At 41.5% G+C, this 16514-nt stretch overlaps 1 protein-coding gene across 5 annotated transcripts in view; it reads left to right on the top strand.

The window, feature by feature from the left end:
- ccdc85cb (coiled-coil domain containing 85C, b) overlaps window positions 1–14101 on the top strand; it is a 59756-nt gene extending 45655 nt beyond the window's left edge. Inside the window, exons 3-7 of one of the 5 annotated variants that reach the window (XM_036147662.1) lie at window positions 1169–1210; window positions 5822–5926; window positions 11512–11604; window positions 11781–11888; window positions 13898–14101. In XM_036147662.1, the coding sequence (XP_036003555.1) occupies window positions 1169–1210; window positions 5822–5926; window positions 11512–11604; window positions 11781–11888; window positions 13898–13987 (438 nt within the window). In that variant the 3' untranslated portion in view covers window positions 13988–14101. The remainder of the gene's footprint in view (window positions 1–1168; window positions 1211–5821; window positions 5927–11511; window positions 11605–11780; window positions 11889–13897) is intronic. The other 4 variants (XM_012868930.3, XM_036147664.1, XM_036147663.1 and 1 more) reach the window with 4 other exon arrangements.
- The last annotated feature ends 2413 nt before the right edge of the window (window positions 14102–16514 follow it).

The raw sequence follows: 16514 nt of genomic DNA, 5'->3' as shown, positions 1-16514 counted from the left end.
AAAGGCTCGTTAGCTCAGCAAAGAAATACTCTGTAATTCCGATAAAACTTGCTCGATAGCCACGCTAACGCTAGTTTCATCGGCTGAACCCGCCATGTTGTTTAGACTGAACTGTCGCGCTTCCCGTTGCGTCACACTTCAGCCCGCCTCAAAGCCAACGCTGATTGGACGTTCGTTTGGTGAACGGCTCCAAATTTTCTTTAACGGAGAGTAGCCAGACTGATCTGCGAGTGAAACCTTGAAAGCTCGCGAGATCAGGATGGTCTCACGAGGCTAGCAGTGGGTAGCGCTGTTGCCTTGCAGCAAGAAGGTCCTGGGTTCGACTCCAACCCCGGGTCTTTCTGCATGGAGTTTGCATGTTCTCCCTGTGCATGCATGGGTTCTCTCCGGGTACTTCCTCGAGAGTCCCACATGTTTTTTTTTGCTCAAAAACATGACTCTCGCCCTTTGATAGCTGGAGATTGGCACTAGCACCCCTCGCGACACTATGAGGGATAAGCGTGCATTGATAATGGATGGATGGGATTTCCTTAATGTTAAACTTATGTGGGGGAAACTTTGTAAATGAGGCGCAAGTCATTTGTGGCATGTCCCTACCAACTTTGTGAATCTACAGACAGACATTTGTGTCCATTCTTCTTTGCAAAATACCTCAAACTCAGACAGTTAGGCTGGGGGTGAGTTTAAGTGAACCATGAACCTCCCCCCCAATGGTACGTTTCTTGTAGCTTTCAACAGGTCTTTCCTGTCCTTGACTGAAGGACAACAACAACTGATTATGTCGTCGCAATTTTTGACAACTTAGTTGTAATCAACTAAAGTCGTGCTGTTGTTAGCTCAGTCACGTTTAAAATTTAGGTTGATGGCCTGCACATTATCACCCAATTCTGGTTTTAAGTTATCCATAACCCATGGTCTTCATGATGAGGTTTTTTTTGGGCTAACGCAAATTAATGCAAATATAAAGCACTCTTCAGATTATTTATAAAACAAGTCCTCATCCTCCTACTTCAATGCAATTTGTTGGAGTTTTATGTACAAAACCAACAGCAATTGTGAAGTATGTAGTTAGAACATGACACGAAATGTGGAAAAGGTAAATGTGTTTTAATAATGAAACAAGAAAATAATGTCAAAAACCTCTACACGTTATGTTTTCTCTCCCTAGGCCTATAACCGGTATAGCTTATCACAGATACAGATGAAAAAGGTAACTTTCTGAAATGCAACCATTCTGAATGTTGGCTCTGCTGCTTAACAAGTCTTTGGGTCCCTTCTTCAGTCCTCTAAATGTTTGGTGATGGGACTTTTTACAGCTTTCAGATTGAAACTTTCTGCTCCCTAAGGGATGGACACAAAACAACAGTTGTAAAACTGAATAGATTGAATTGTTTATTAATATTTATTATTATTTTTTTGCTCAGTTTGGGGGGTGGCTTTTGCTGGTAGTGATACTTGAGCATGTTTTACTTTTTAATTACAAATAAGTACATTCTAGACCCCACTGTGGGGAAATCAGTTTTTTATGTATGCCAGCTTTTATTTAACATGGCCTCACTGTAACACGCCTAGGAGAATGGGCCTCCATGTGCTTAAAATCCGCAGTGTACCAACTACAGGTTGCTTAAGTGCGATACGCCAGAATTGACAAAGACTCCTGAATGGGTGTCGACACATTTTCCAAAAAATACTGATGGAAAGTTCGGTTGCCTCCGATTTAAGCCTGTTTGTGGTTGTCACAACCTAGATAACTGAGAATTAGCACAGACGTGTTTATCGAGTCCCTTCCCACAGATAGTGGCCTATTCTTAACATGATGACACAAAAGTAATGATTCACCCTGTAGGTGAGTATTGGTGATTCATCAATTACTCCTACGGCTTTGTCTGTCATCACGCACAGTCAACCTCTGCAACAACGTGCAAAACCGGTTGCCTTTAAGAGGGTAGTAGAGGAAGTCATTTTGACATTTTAGTAAATGCAAACTTGAGACTCCTCAGTTAGACTGCAGGGAAGTTGGACGGAGCAAATACAGGCAGAGAGTGTCCCTGAAGTTTTTGCAACAAAGCAGGAAACCAGCAAAAGAAAATGTTGTTTTCCTGTTTTCTGAATTTTGAAAGTGCACACGGTAGCAGATTAATGTAGGAAGTTGGCGCAGTTGCCAGTTTCTCATGGATTGCCGATGATGTTAGCTTTTTTCTTATGACCATGGCTGCCCCTGGGTTTCTGCCTCGGCACTCTCATTCTTTAACTCCGGTGATCTTCGCAAAAATCTTTCACTGCAGTGAAAAAGCAGACAGCTGCTGTTAGAGTGTTGATCGAAGAAGGAAATCTATAGGACTGAACATGCTGAGTTTCAAACAAAGTCGCACAACTTTTCTGTATTAGCTTTTATTTGAATTAATTAATGTCGAGCCTTTCCCTCGGCCAACCAATAGCATGTGCACAATTTGGAGGTGTGCGCTTTCATCAAGCTTGGTGTCCATGGGCATATATGCTTTAGTGCCAATAAATTAAGCTAATTGGAGCACTTCAGAAGACGTCTTCAAGAGCCTACAGAGACTTTCCATGTTAAAACAGATTTTTAATGACAGGGTGCGGTCTTAGCCCATGCTTTGATCTGACCAAAAGTGGTCCAATGAGATTCATTTGTTTTACTTCCACGTGCTTTTAGTGATATTCCCTGTTTTGACGTCTTCATTCCATAATAAAAGTGGGGGATTAAATGTATTATGAGCAGGGATACATAATAAAGATACGACATACGACATGTAGGACAACTATTCTGAATGTTGACAATAAGTGGAGTCCATTTCAAGCCTTGATTAAAACACCTCCTGTATGAATGCAGCATATTGTGTATTGAATGAAACAGCACATCTAATCTAGCAGGGGTAGATATGCTGATTCCACCACTTTAGACAAGATACTTCCCAGTGTGGAATTTCTTATTTAACATAAAGACCGGAGATTGTAGTTTCCTACCTAAAATAAATAAATACATAAATAAATCAGTCTCAAATATTTTAAAATTAATTTTTTTTTTTCAAAACTGTAATTATGGGAACTCAAAAACCTTTTTCTGCAGAAGTGTTGCTTCTGTGTCCAGTCCTCTTTCATGTGCGTCCAGTATGTTGTGTTAATGAATCACAGTGGTGGCCCTGTTGTCGATATGTGGCTTTTCTCGGTTAGAAACCTCTTTACCTGTCCTTGGATCAGTGCTGCACCACGTTGGGTACTCTGGAGCACAGGTGAATGAATGCTACATCATGCATAAACCACACTGGCTTGTTCTTGCTCGTCGAGACGTCTGGTGGGCTGAATAATTTAACACACGGGGGTAACACAGGTGGATCCGTGTATGCATTATGCAAGGCTGACAACTGGTGTGTGAGTGTAACAGAATAATAAAAAAAAAAATGTCGGTTTGAAGATAACAAGCTTGTGATTTAAAAGAGAAATTTCTTTGAAAGAAAGGCAAGTACCTGTTTTTTTTTTTATGCAAATTGCCTCTTGATGACTGAATCCTAGCAGGTGCAAAGGGTATGCTGGATAAGTTGACTCAGTGGGCACAATACCTAACCTCCTGAACAATGAGGCAAGTCCATCGAAACTTGTGCAGCTAAGAGGAAGACAATAGCTTCTCATTTCAGGAATGTTGACCCTCCAGACCAGATTTGCTGAGAGGTATTTTTACTGTGACAAAGGGACTGCGCAGGAAGTCAAACAGTGGAGTTTCGCCGTAGGCATAAAAAGGAACCAAAAGACAGCAGACGAAACAAAAAGAAAGAATTCAACATATCTAAGAATGTATTGTTGTTCTCCCACATGCCTGTTTGCTATCACTGCTTATTGACTGTAGTGTGGGGCACTCATACCTTCTCTTCATGCTTGCTGTTCTTGAATGCGGGCAAGGACCGTGACTGAATACGACCGATTTCAGATTCAGATGGTTCTCCTAACGACAAACTTTAACGGGACTCCAGCGGAAAAGATTGGTCAGCAGTATGGGGAGTTTAACAGTTAAATAAGTCATTATATTCCTCATCAAAAGACGCTTTTCCATTACAGGAACCTGTTGCTGGATCAGGGCCATGATTCCCACTCTAGAAATTTACTCTGGATAAAGGCCATGAGTGAGGCTCTATAATTGAGTGTTATGGAGTGAGTGCCTATATGTGTTAAAACAGTCTACAGCTAACATTTTCTGTTAGCTTAACTATAATAGATTTTAAAGCATCAACATCTAGATATCTGTGACAAAAAATGGAGAAACTCCTCCAGCCAAAGAAATGTTCATGGTTTTAAAACATTTTATGTTCTGAGGAACACGTAAAAACAGTCACAACCCCGGTGGATCATTGTTAGATTTTTCGGAAACCAGCCGTTGCTCCATCTACTAAGGTTTATGTTCCTATGGTACATGTTTCTCGGGCTTTACTAACCAAAATGTCTGCAAAAGTTACTTACTGTACTTTGTTCTCATTTAAAGGGACTCTAACCCAGTTGTTCAATGTTTTGCCTTTCTCTTGTCCTTTTCTTTTTTACCTTTTGGTTTCTGTGTCCATTGAAATTTCAAATAATCCCAAAATAATGTCCAATAAAGTCTTTTTCTGCATAAGTATGAAGTGGAGCCCTCTAGCGAAAGCAGTAATGCTCCGCTTGTGAGAGTAAATCTGTTGGGGTCTATTCAGCACTAAGAAAGCAATTCTGAGGGCTACACTTGCCAGACAGGCCATGTTTAAAATTAATTTGTGAATTAATTGGAAAGTGCATCCCTGTGTTGTGTTTTGTTTTTGACAGATACAGCCTGCCAAACTTTGCAACTAGAGCATTTGGATCTTTTTTTTTTTTAATAATTCATAGGCAGAGACAGATAAAAAGGGACTGAATCTCATCACTGTCGTTGCGGACCTCTTTTTTCCCCTTTTTTTTTTTTTTGCTCCGTTCATGCACCGACCACTTTTAGTGAAAGCAGCATCACTCCTGCCGCTCATAACTCAAAGGGGATAACGATGGCTGACATTCACAGCTTCTTTCTGTCACCACCAAGAACACAAGGATGGATGGATTGAAGATAGACCCTGAGTTTTATTGATCCTTGGCTGTCTCACGAACAAATATCTTTAATGGCATAAGTGGTCAAGGTCAGCTTGTGCTTGGGAGTAAAGTCAGGCCCGTTTGTTTCTGTTTTAAAAGGCAGAACGCAGTGAAATCCTGCGGGAGGCTCTAATCACTTCTTAGAATTTAGATTTAGACTTATCAGTTAGATTTAGGCGTAACACCACATGTGTTTATCATTGGTCTTCATATGACCTCTCAAGGCTTTTGACGCAGCCTGGAGTAAAGAATTGTGGGTTTTTAATGTTGAAAACCAAAGGATAGTTAAGGAGGGAAAGATTAGGAAAGGTTAGAGGAATGTCAGGGAAGAATGATGCCAACGTAGAGAGGAGATTTATGAAATGCCGATCGTGGGTTTGAGTAAAGAGAAACGTACCTGAGTGCGCACCTGACTGTTTTACCTGAACAGAGATAAAACCATTCCTAGCCTAGAGACTCTCAGGCATTAGCAATGTCACCAAGGATGACAGAGATGACATTAGCAATGAGGCCAGGGATGGAGCTACTGGACCCCCCCCCCCCCATCCCATCCCAAAGCAGGGCCGTTTCCCTTCTACCATCTAAAGTTACATTAGGGTTGACAATTGGGATTCATTAGGATGCATTAAGAGTTGCTGTTGTTGTATTTTAAGTGTCCTGGCATTGACGTCTTTTTATCTTTTGTGTCGTTTTGTGGTGTGTGTGTTTTTTCCGGGACCAGCAGTGCAACCCAGGTGACCTCCGAGCCCTGAGGAAGGGAATGACTCTGTACCACTCAGAGTCCCAGCTGTCCTCCCTGCCCCAGCGCCAGGAGGCCATGCACATGGTCAGTACTCAGCCAACACACACACACACACACGCACACACACACACACACACACACACACACACACACGCACACACACACACACACACACACACACACACACACACACACACACACACACACACACACACACACACAGGGAGAACAGCCTGCACTTACCTGCTTAGACAAAAGCCATAACAACAGGCCGTCACTGCCGCACTGCCTTTTTATGTGGTTAAGCGTGCATTCGGGGTTTGATTTCATACTGGGATAAACTAAAATAAACTCAGGCACGCCTAATTGTTGTGAGTAGGGCCCTGTTGCCTACAATTTCAAATCCAATCAGATAAGCTTTAATTCACTTTACTATGAACTCTTCAATTACACCCCCACAGACAACTGGGCTCTGTATTACTCATGTCAGGAAGGGAGCTCAATCAGTGGGAAGACAAGGGATGGGTCACAGGGTGGTGAAGCCAAACTGGGAAAGAAACAAACAGGCAATAAAAGAAACTTACCAGGAGTCTGAACCCCATGCACTTGATCCCATTTCCCAGCCCTTGGGCTTTTCTCTGCCTCCCCGGACACCGTTTCTTCTAAATCCCACTATGAAAGTAATAATCCTCTTCAGTCTATCTCTACCTCTGACCCCGAGTGTCTCGGGGGGGTGGAAAGGCTTGGTAAATATTTTTCAGTCTACTTGAAGGAAAGCCACTACCCAGAAGAACAAATCTTTTAAGTGGGGCAATTTTATTTGTATAGCATCATTTATACACAAGTCAATTCAAAGTGCTTCGCAGGAACACAAAGCAACAGGGATTAGAGAACGGCGTAGAAAATAAGAAGTGCCCATGATAGAACAATAGTAAAAATGTAACCCTCCCATAAAAGGAAATGTTGAAATGTAAATTTAAAACAAGTAAATAACAAAGGCATACTAAAAATGAACTGATAAGGCAATCTCGCTTCACCATGTCATCAAATAGAGGGAGTGTCTATTCGTTTGCCGGTTCCTCCAGCAAGTCCAAGTGATGTGTGTAATGTGGAAAGCCAAAAAAACGTGTTGTCGCCCCTAGGTCCACTAGATCCTCAGGACACTTACACTGTTTGGTTCCTCGCAATTTTTTGTCAGTGTAGCGGGGGACTACTCGCTTGAAGGGGGAGCCCCGACAGAACCCCGTCATCGGGCTGTTCGTCAAGCTAATAACAGCTAGCATTAGCTTATGTTGTCCAGGAGGATTACAACTGAGCTGATGTACATTCAAGATCTTTACTGACCTTTCTATGTTGCTCTCAAACATCCGTATCGTACTGTTAGCTTAACACGTAGCACCATTACGCTCATATGAGTGTAATGGCCTAATTTCAGCGACCCGTTACACTGTCAGCGTAACGGGTCGTTACGTTGAAATGCACTGGTCAAAACCCTGCTATCCCCGCTGCAGAGCACCTCTCCATCTGTTTTAGGTCAGTGGATCAATCATTGCTCAATAGAAATATAGCCTAATAGCACTGTCCTAAATACGTAATGATAAAAAAAATGTTTGTGCTTGAATAAATAGATGAGGAGGACCCTTAACACGACGTGAATTGACAGAAAAGTTCAGAACGTTGAACTGAAGCGAAATTTCGCTTCTTCTCACTGCATTTTATTCACCCAATTTATGCCATTTGCATCACTTGAAATATGTTGTTTGGATCGCATCCTGTTGAGTCGCTCCTGATCGTGCCTTTACATTGGGATAACATGTAAATTACTGCTCCATTCACCTTTTCTTGCGTTCAGTGTGAACGCACATTTAGAGCCCTAGCAAATCATGAACGTTTTTGTTGAAAAAAAAAAAAACCTTCTTGAATCTCTGTGGTTCCTCTGAATTCATTTTTAAAACACCGTAGTGACACTGAGATTAAAGCAACTATGACTCCACTCCCATTAGAAGTAACTTTCACACGGTTTTGTGGTTGATACAGAGAGCTGGTAGTGCTTTGTAATGGTGAGTTTAATGAATGGAAAGGATCAGATATTTGAGCTTCCAGTCCCCTGCTCAACTTTCAGGACTGATCGAGCTGAAAATCAGCTGATTTTAGTCAGTGGCTGATTTCTCGATGCATCTCTAATAAAATCTGCTGCAAAGTCATTTATCTTTTATAAAGCCTAGCAGCTAAATCAATGCCGACTAATGAATACGCACACACGCAAGTTGCATTGTACCGCAGGAGCAGCCAGCCTGATTTAATACAATTAGCTACCAATAATACAATCAGCTGGTCCCAAATTTAGCCGAAGTTAATCCATCCGTGAGAAAGAGGTAGGAGCATGTGGGATGTGTGGAGTTTTATGAATAAAAGCAGAATCTCAGAGAACAGGACATTGTGTGCCCCTTTCACTCTGTCGGCTCCTCCTTTTTTTACTGTATTTAGTCCTTTGTCTCATGCAACGCACAGTTTCAGGTCAGTGAGCGTGAGTGAGGGAGGGAGGTTGTCAGACTGAAAGTGATTGGAGAGACGAGAAGGAAAGTGGGGAAAAAACCGCGGCCTGCGTGCGTGACTAACCCGAACACTTTTCCAGTCTGATCTGATTATGTATACTCTAACTGCACACCACTGATCTAACACTGTTTGATTCGCCCCTCCCCTTTTGCAAGGCCTGTTGATGCAGCAAAGCCTTTCCCCGAAAGGAGCGTTCAAACGAGCGCTCAACTCTGCGTCTTTCTACTGTCTGGATCTTTCTTTTCAATGCACAGCCCAGGGACTACAGAATGAAGTAAAAACTGGGCCTCGTGCCCATTGCCAGCATGTTTTAGATATTGTCCTGCTTTAAAACCGCTGACCTACATCCTTGGGCCATCAAAAAAAACCTCTGGCAAACTTAATGATGAGCAGAGGAGGTAGTTTAGGGGAACATCTGAAGTCTGACTTTACTACCAGTTCTGGTCTTTGGAGACAGCTGTCCTGCAGAGACTACATAAAAAAAAAAGTACCTGTGAACTCCAAGTCAGAAATGTCAGCCTTTGTGGAAATTGATTGCACCTCCATTCTGCTGATTTACCAGTTAGGAATACTACTATCATCACTGCAGAAGGTAGTACCCTTTTTGCCCCAGGGCACTGGTCCTTAGGGATGTTAAGGTAAACTCTTGGATTTGAAATGTAAAAACCAAATAAACAGCTTCTCTGATTTAGAAGAACAAACTTCAAAAGACCACCGCTAATACTTTAACCACAATTTATTTCAGCTAAAGTCATTTAAACCATTCCAAGTTTGACTTCTCACCAACAAGGATCAATGAAAACCACCCAATCAGCTTCACTCTAGCTCGCCATCCTCGTGGAACATCCAACCTCAACTACCGTAACGTAATAACATGACCTAAGATTATAAGTTACATAAGACCTAAGTCTTTCTGCTTTAAGTTCATCACAAAACTAAATCTCAGGTGATAGTCTATCCAGCTACGGTGGGGGAAAAAATAACAATATAAAATTCCCTATTTCCATTTCTGTGACATTTTATTGAAAATGTAGCTTACTGTTTTGGCAGTAAACTTAGTTAAAAAATTGGCTAACACTTACAGTACAATGCAGTCAAGGCAGTTCTAGGTATTACTGTATATTATACAGATATTACTTCAGTAATTTCGCAATAACTACATATTTGTGATGTACTGTGTAGCCCTAATCTGTAAATATCCTTTCTATTACGCTCTGCTGTTATATTTTAAAATGTTTCCTTGAGCTTTTATCAACGCAGACTTACTGATTACTATCATTCAAAAACCTGCTTTCCTGGCTTTTCTGTCGTAGCTGGCTCAAAATACGATATGAGGGCTCAAAAAACTCAAAAAGTGTTGGGCTTTTTGTGAAAATGCATTAGTAGTTAAAAGAAACAAAGCTGTACAAAGTAGCACCATTGTAAAGGCAGGGTGTACAGTCTGTTGACATAAATGTATTTTTTTTTTGCACAATAAGTGCAGTTAGCTTAATCAAAGTATCAGTGTCTGTGTGTATTCTCTAGAGAATGTAGATCCTTAAATGTGAGATTTATGAAGCTGCCAATATTTCCAAACCCAGCATGTTCAATGACAGACCGCTGAAAGCTCAAAATGAATAAACTGAACAAACTGGCCTCTCCATTCAGCCTTCCCGGTATCCCCTAACACTCTCAGTCTCTCTCGCAGCGTGAATGAAACACGTGTAGAGGGATCCAGTCATCTTCCTGCCACAACAGCTTCTACACCAAAGGGCAGTGCTGTCAGCTCAAATTAGTAGCACTTGCTTTTTGGTGCATTCACTTATCGACACGACGAGATCAGATTTTTGAGTTTCCAAATATCCGGTTGACAGTCGAGGCCAATTGAGCCGACAATCGCCCCAATCAGCAGCGGATTCCTCTGCGACTTTCTACGAATACCTGATTTTAGATCAGATAAACTGGTCAAACATCACTTGCGGTCTTTTCTTATGTGTTAACTAAACAGAAGTAAAAAAAAAAAAAAAGGAAAGATAATGACTCAACTGTTCCTTAGCCAATGAAAATTCCATCCCATATTTGTTCTGCACTAAAAGCTGTACACAGTTTTTAATTGGTGCTGATTGGTTAGTTGTTGAGTGTTTTTTTTTTTTTTTTTATCCATCACAAATGACCTCTTTTAGCACGTTTAACAATATTTAACTGAAAAACGTCTGTTGGGGAAAAGAAGATGCGTTTAATGCCTAACCAGAGACGTTTAAATGTACAAAGGCAACAGAACAAATAGATTTTCCTCGGTGGATTTTTGAGGCTTTCACTCTCAGAACCAGAGATAGAAATCAATGTTCATCATGCCTGATGTGAAATCACTGGCTCTGGCTGGGTTATTGGTGTTATCAGAATATTTAGGCACCCATAGGGTCTGAGGAGCAGGGGGGGGGGGGGGCGACAAACGCATCACAAGCGTGAATTGAATCCGGGTGAACAGAGCCAGAGAGCTGTGTCTAATGCCTGGGTCCTGATGCCAGGTCACGCTGAATGCTGCCATTGTGTGGCCCTGAGAGCTCTGTGTCCCCTAGACAGAGAGCCACTGTCTGCAGCTAACCGGGGGGCGAGATGAGTCAAGCAAACACCCTGGTCTCCTCCCTCCTGGCTCACTGCTCCCATCACAGCAGTTTAAATCACGCTGTGCAGGTTGCAGACCTGGGAACTGAATAAGGAAAAGGGGTGGGGGGGGGGGGGGGGGCAAAAAGATAAGGAGGGAGAGGTGATTTGAGTTGTGATGAAAGGGATGACATTTTCGGTGCTGAAGCACAGGAAATGTCTCCCTTTTTAAAAAAAAAAAAATAAATCCTGACCCAGCTGGTCGTGTGGTGAACCTTCCTTGTTTTGGTTGATGCTCGAACGAGGAGCTCTGTGAGGAGGAGAGCAGGGTTTAAGCTCTGAGTGACGGCGGATGCGATAAGCAGCACGGTCTCCACATGTTTAGGATTTCGAGCTCCCACTTAACCTCTGTAGCGGGTCAGCCCCCCCCCCCGTTCCCGTTTTTGTTTTGATTGTTTTGCTGTTGTTCTGTTTTTTTTTTCTGCTGTGAAAGGATGACACATCCATTTATCATTGTTGACTTCCCACAGGGCACAAACCGTCTACCAACCAGCGAATCGTCTCCTGCCACCGGCTACCTGTCCTGCGTCCAGAAGCCCGAGGCGGTGGTGCACGCCATGAAGGTCCGTGATTGGCTCACACACGTTTATGGGAACGTAGTTATGGAGACAGATGTTTTTTCCTCCTGCTTTTGTTGATCGACGTGTGAAGGAACACATGTCACGATCTCTCAAACCTTTCTGGAGTTCTTTTTTTTTTGTTTTTTTTTAAACCAGACCACCTTCTGTCTTTCTACTAGGTTTTAGAGGTCCACGAGAATTTGGACAAGCAGACTCCTGAAGACTACGAGGACGACCTCAGTGAGAAAGAGAAGGCCATCGTGCGAGAGATGTGTAACGTAAGTTCAGTAAGTGCCCTACTGGTGCACATTCTTTTTGGATTTTTTTTTTTCAACAATGGTTTTCTTGCCGCTCTTCCGCAGAGGCCGGCTTTGTTACCGCGTACAGATCAATAGTTCAGTTGTCAACATATTCTTCCCCCTGAGTTTCGAATCTGTGCAGCTCCTCCCGAGAATGCAAATATACACTGGGTTTTTCAGATATTATATGCAATAAGAATCTATTATTTACCTTCCACTTCACAGTTATGTGCAACATTGTGTTGATCCATTTCATAAAATCCCAGTAAAATACATTAGTATGAGGCTCTATTGTGGAAAAGCTCAAGTGGTGTGAATACCCTTGCTGTAAATAATCTTTATTTATTTTAGGATTTGATACACTAGATTGTTTTAAGCCTCGTTTATTCTAGGACTGTGAAGCACCTTGAGAAGTCGCAAGATTTTAAAATGTGCTATACAAATAAAATGTATTATTATTGTTATTATTATTATTATTATTATTATTATTATTATTATTATTATTATTATTATTATTATTATCCACCCATCCATCTATTTTCTGACCTGCTTAATCCCTCATTGGGTCGCGGGGGTTGCTGGTGCCTATCTCCAGCGTATTATTATTATTATTATTATTATTATTATTATTAAATGGTATTATTACTAATAGTGGCCTTGTAGTTGCAAGTACCAAACCTTAAAGCTTTTCTGGAGATTCAGGATTTCTCCCGAATAATTTTTATATGTCAGTTTATCATTTTATCTCTACCTTAAATGAGCCTGAGCCCCAAACAAGATAGTGCGGTTTCTCCATTTCGGTTGTCTTTCCGATGTTACGGTTCCTCCAACTTTTGGTTGGATAACCTCATCCTGGAAAATTCTTCGGAATTTTCTTGAATACACAACTATGTCTCAGACCCATTAGGGTTTTTTTTTTCTTTAAGTGTTTCTGGCATATTTTCTTTTCTGGTGTATTTATTTAGTTTTTATTAGTGTTATACGTTATGTGCAATACAATGCATCCCTTGTGTACTCTACATGCATTCCCACTTTTTCTAAAATTAAGGAGTAAATATTACATAAAAACAAAAGTCTAATTCCTTTTGAAGTACAGCGAATAAGTCGCCCATTGTCTGGACTGATGAGGATTTAGCCCTATAATCCCACAGCTTCGGCTTCAGACAGCATCCTAGCTACAATACACATTACAGTACAGCTATAGTTTGAGATTTCTGTCCCAACAACCCGAGCGACCTTGTTGCTCTCTCTCTCTCTCCCTGTCCCTCTGTCTCCATTCTTCTCTCATCTCTGAAACAAACCCCGCGCTGGAAAGCCATCAGCGGAGGCTCACCGTTGAGCTGTCAAAGCAATTACAGTGTATCAGCAGGAAAAAAGAGCGCTCCTCCAGCCACACATGCTCGCCTATCTACTGTTCCTCTCTGCTGCCCCTCATTTGCCTCCATCTTTCTCTCTGTCGGTGTTGAAAAGGCCCTGTGCTGAATAAAAGGTGCACTGATGAGAGAGATGGGGGGAGCAGGATCTGGCTATCTGGGCCCTGCAGAGGTATGTGACAGGGCCCGGAATCTGGGGAACACTACAATAGTTCTTTTGTGATATTACCGGGGGGGCCCCTTTACATAGACGGTAGAGAGAAGCCTCACAGAGAGGAAGGCAGTTCAGCTGAGCTGTATCACATACGCAGGTGCATTAATAAAAAGTCGATTTATTTCAGTAATTCTATTGAAAAAGAGCAAGCTGACTTGAATGATTTAAATAAAGTAGCTTGCAGATGATATACCCGATCTCCTGGGATGCACCTGTAGGTGTGTGAAGCTTCTACAGCTTCAGTCGGTGGAAGCATTTAGAAGATCTCTCTCTTTATGCTCAGATTGTAACCCCCCCCCCCACCCACCCCTTTCTACTTCCATACCGGCCCACCTGTCTCTCTGTGTTCAACTCGGCCGCTACCCACCCTCCTGCATCTCTCAGCAGCTCCTCTCTGCTTCTGTTCGCAGGTGGTGTGGAGAAAACTGGGCGACGCCGCGGGATCAAAGATGTCCATCAGGCAGCACCTCTCTGGGAACCAGTTCAAGGGCCCGCTGTAGCCCGGCAGCGGCGGCTCATCAGGATACACCGCACCTCCACTCGCCTGGGAAAACGCCACCTTACCTACCACGCTGTCTACACGCCCCCATCACGCCATGCACCCCCCCCCCCCCCCCCCCAATGCCAACGGAGCTCCGCTTCCCAGCAGCAAACGCTGTCTTTAGGACCCGCTAAGATGGCTACAGAATGAACTATGTAGTCTGTTACTTCCATGTACAGTCACAATATACATGTTTCTAACCTTTTACAATGGTGAAGTTGACTACTGGCAGCTAGTTTGGCCACTTTTCCTCTACCACAAACACACAAACACCTGCTTTTAGCTTCGTTTTTCAAGAGCACAGCTGGGCTCTTCTGAGCCAGCGGTGCAACATGGTTCCAAGCACAGACCCGACAAAGCCGCGGGAGCCGACACCCACCCCGCATGTTGGGGGGCCAAAAGTGCTAAAATGCAACAAATAAATAATTTCTCAGACAAATATGCAGGTATTACTTTGAATAAAACTTTAAATAAAGTGAATTCATTTTAAAAAAATCAATATTCAAAGAAGTGTTCAAATGATATTTTAAATATACAACACGGTAATGAAACTGGTTGATTATTAATAAAAGAAACAGTTTAAAGCTGTTTTAAGTAGGTTTTAAACTGTTTCATATTTCCTGTGCTACCGTTCATAACAAAATAGTTTAAACTTTGCGAGGGTGACCAATAAAATAAATTCAAAATATGCAAAAAAACTAGATTATAAAAAAATATTGAAATTATTATTTAGGCATTTAAGATACAAATTGTTTCCACATTTAATGATTTAATTTAGTATTTTTTATAAATTATTTTGACAATGATCTGATTATAAATACATATATTTATTTAATGTATCTATCACAAATCAAATTGCATTTAATGGCAGTTGCCACACAAATATTTAGCAACTTATTTATTGATTGAATTTTGACACTTTTGTTGCTCCATACCAACATGCTACTGGGATGAGGGTGCTACACTGTGGCTGAATTTCCAGATACCTTTCGATAGTACCCCCTATACAAACCCTCGCTCCTGTCACATGCACCCTTCCACCCCCTAGTGGTCAAAGAGTATAATTAGGATTAGCATTCTAAAAATATGTTAACTTAAGTGAAACCCACTGTGATCTAGCGCCTTTTGCTCATGAGACAAGTCTATAAATAACTACGTCTAGGGATCACTGTTAACTTGTGTATAAATGTGTATAAAACCATAGCACTACTTCATGGTTGCTGTTGATTTAATGTTTTCTCTGTTTTGTACACTAGCGTGGCCATGTGATCAAAAGTTTCTGTTTCGAAAGCACACACCTTCCACGGGCTTTGCTTTCGGTATTAACCACTTTATTATTATTTTAATTATTATCATTATTATTATTATTCTCAAAAGCATTTTCCCAGATGAACCTTTTATTATACCTTCTTGATGTAACCTCTGAAAATGTACCGAGGCCATTCAGATTCTACAGATAATATGACTCTGTGTAACAAGCTAAAACTTGTATGCTGTGTGCATGTCAGACAATCATTTTCTCAGGTTGGGAGGGCGAGAGCTTTACCTTTACCCATCTCTGAGTGAGTGTGTGTGTGTGCGTGTGTGTGTGTGTGTGTGTGTGTGTGTGTGTGTGTGTGTGTGTGTGTGTGTGTGTGTGTGTGTGAGAATGAATGAAGACAGGATGGTTTTCTTGCAGCTGTAGCATCAGGTTACAAAATGATTTAGGAATAGCGAATGCGTTTTCTGGATCCATGCAAGAACTTATCAACTGCAATAGGATTCTGAAGGTCTGACATTTGGTGCACTATAATTTTTAATCAGAGGATTTTTGAAAAAAAAAAAAAAAAGCTATTTTTTCCCAGATTAGACTCTTTCCGTTCAGCAGGTGCATGGTTTCTTTCTATTTTCTACTTTTAATTTTAGAATCTGATAAGTATGTCTTCCCTTCGATGTCTTTACACCATGAAACTTTGTAAAAACCAGTATTTCTTGATGTCAGTATGAGCAGTTCGTCAGCGTATTTATTCCCAGGTTTACGACAGAGATCGGAGAGCAGAAAGTAGCTGCAAAGCTTTTAAATGCATCAGATTTGCTCGATCTGTAAGTTTATCAGATAGATGCTACCGACTAAATGGGCTCTCCCATCTCTAGCGCAATTTGTTCCAAATTAGAACATTTCCGAGGCTGCCATTACGGACCTCTGCTCCCTTAAATGATGTTTTAAAAAGGAAAAAAAGTAATCAAAGTATTCATTTTGAAGTGTCCTTTTTTTTCTAGGAACTGCTTTAAAGCCATGGTACAATTTTGAATACTTAAAAAAAAGAGGCATGTAGTTTGAAATGTGCCACATTTTCTTCCAGTGTGTTTCGATTTGGTACCCGACTACATTTTTTAAAAAACCTTTTCTCTTTAATGCTCCTTTTTCCACCTGTATGCTAAAGCCACAATCCAGAAGTCTGGAATCTCCGGCCCAAATGTCAACCCTGTAGCAACTAGCATGACTG

This window comes from Fundulus heteroclitus, chromosome 15, assembly GCF_011125445.2.
Source record: "Fundulus heteroclitus isolate FHET01 chromosome 15, MU-UCD_Fhet_4.1, whole genome shotgun sequence".
Lineage (NCBI taxonomy): Eukaryota > Metazoa > Chordata > Actinopteri > Cyprinodontiformes > Fundulidae > Fundulus > Fundulus heteroclitus.
Note: the sequence above shows the minus strand (reverse complement) of the source record. Positions and strands in the feature narration are given on the sequence as shown.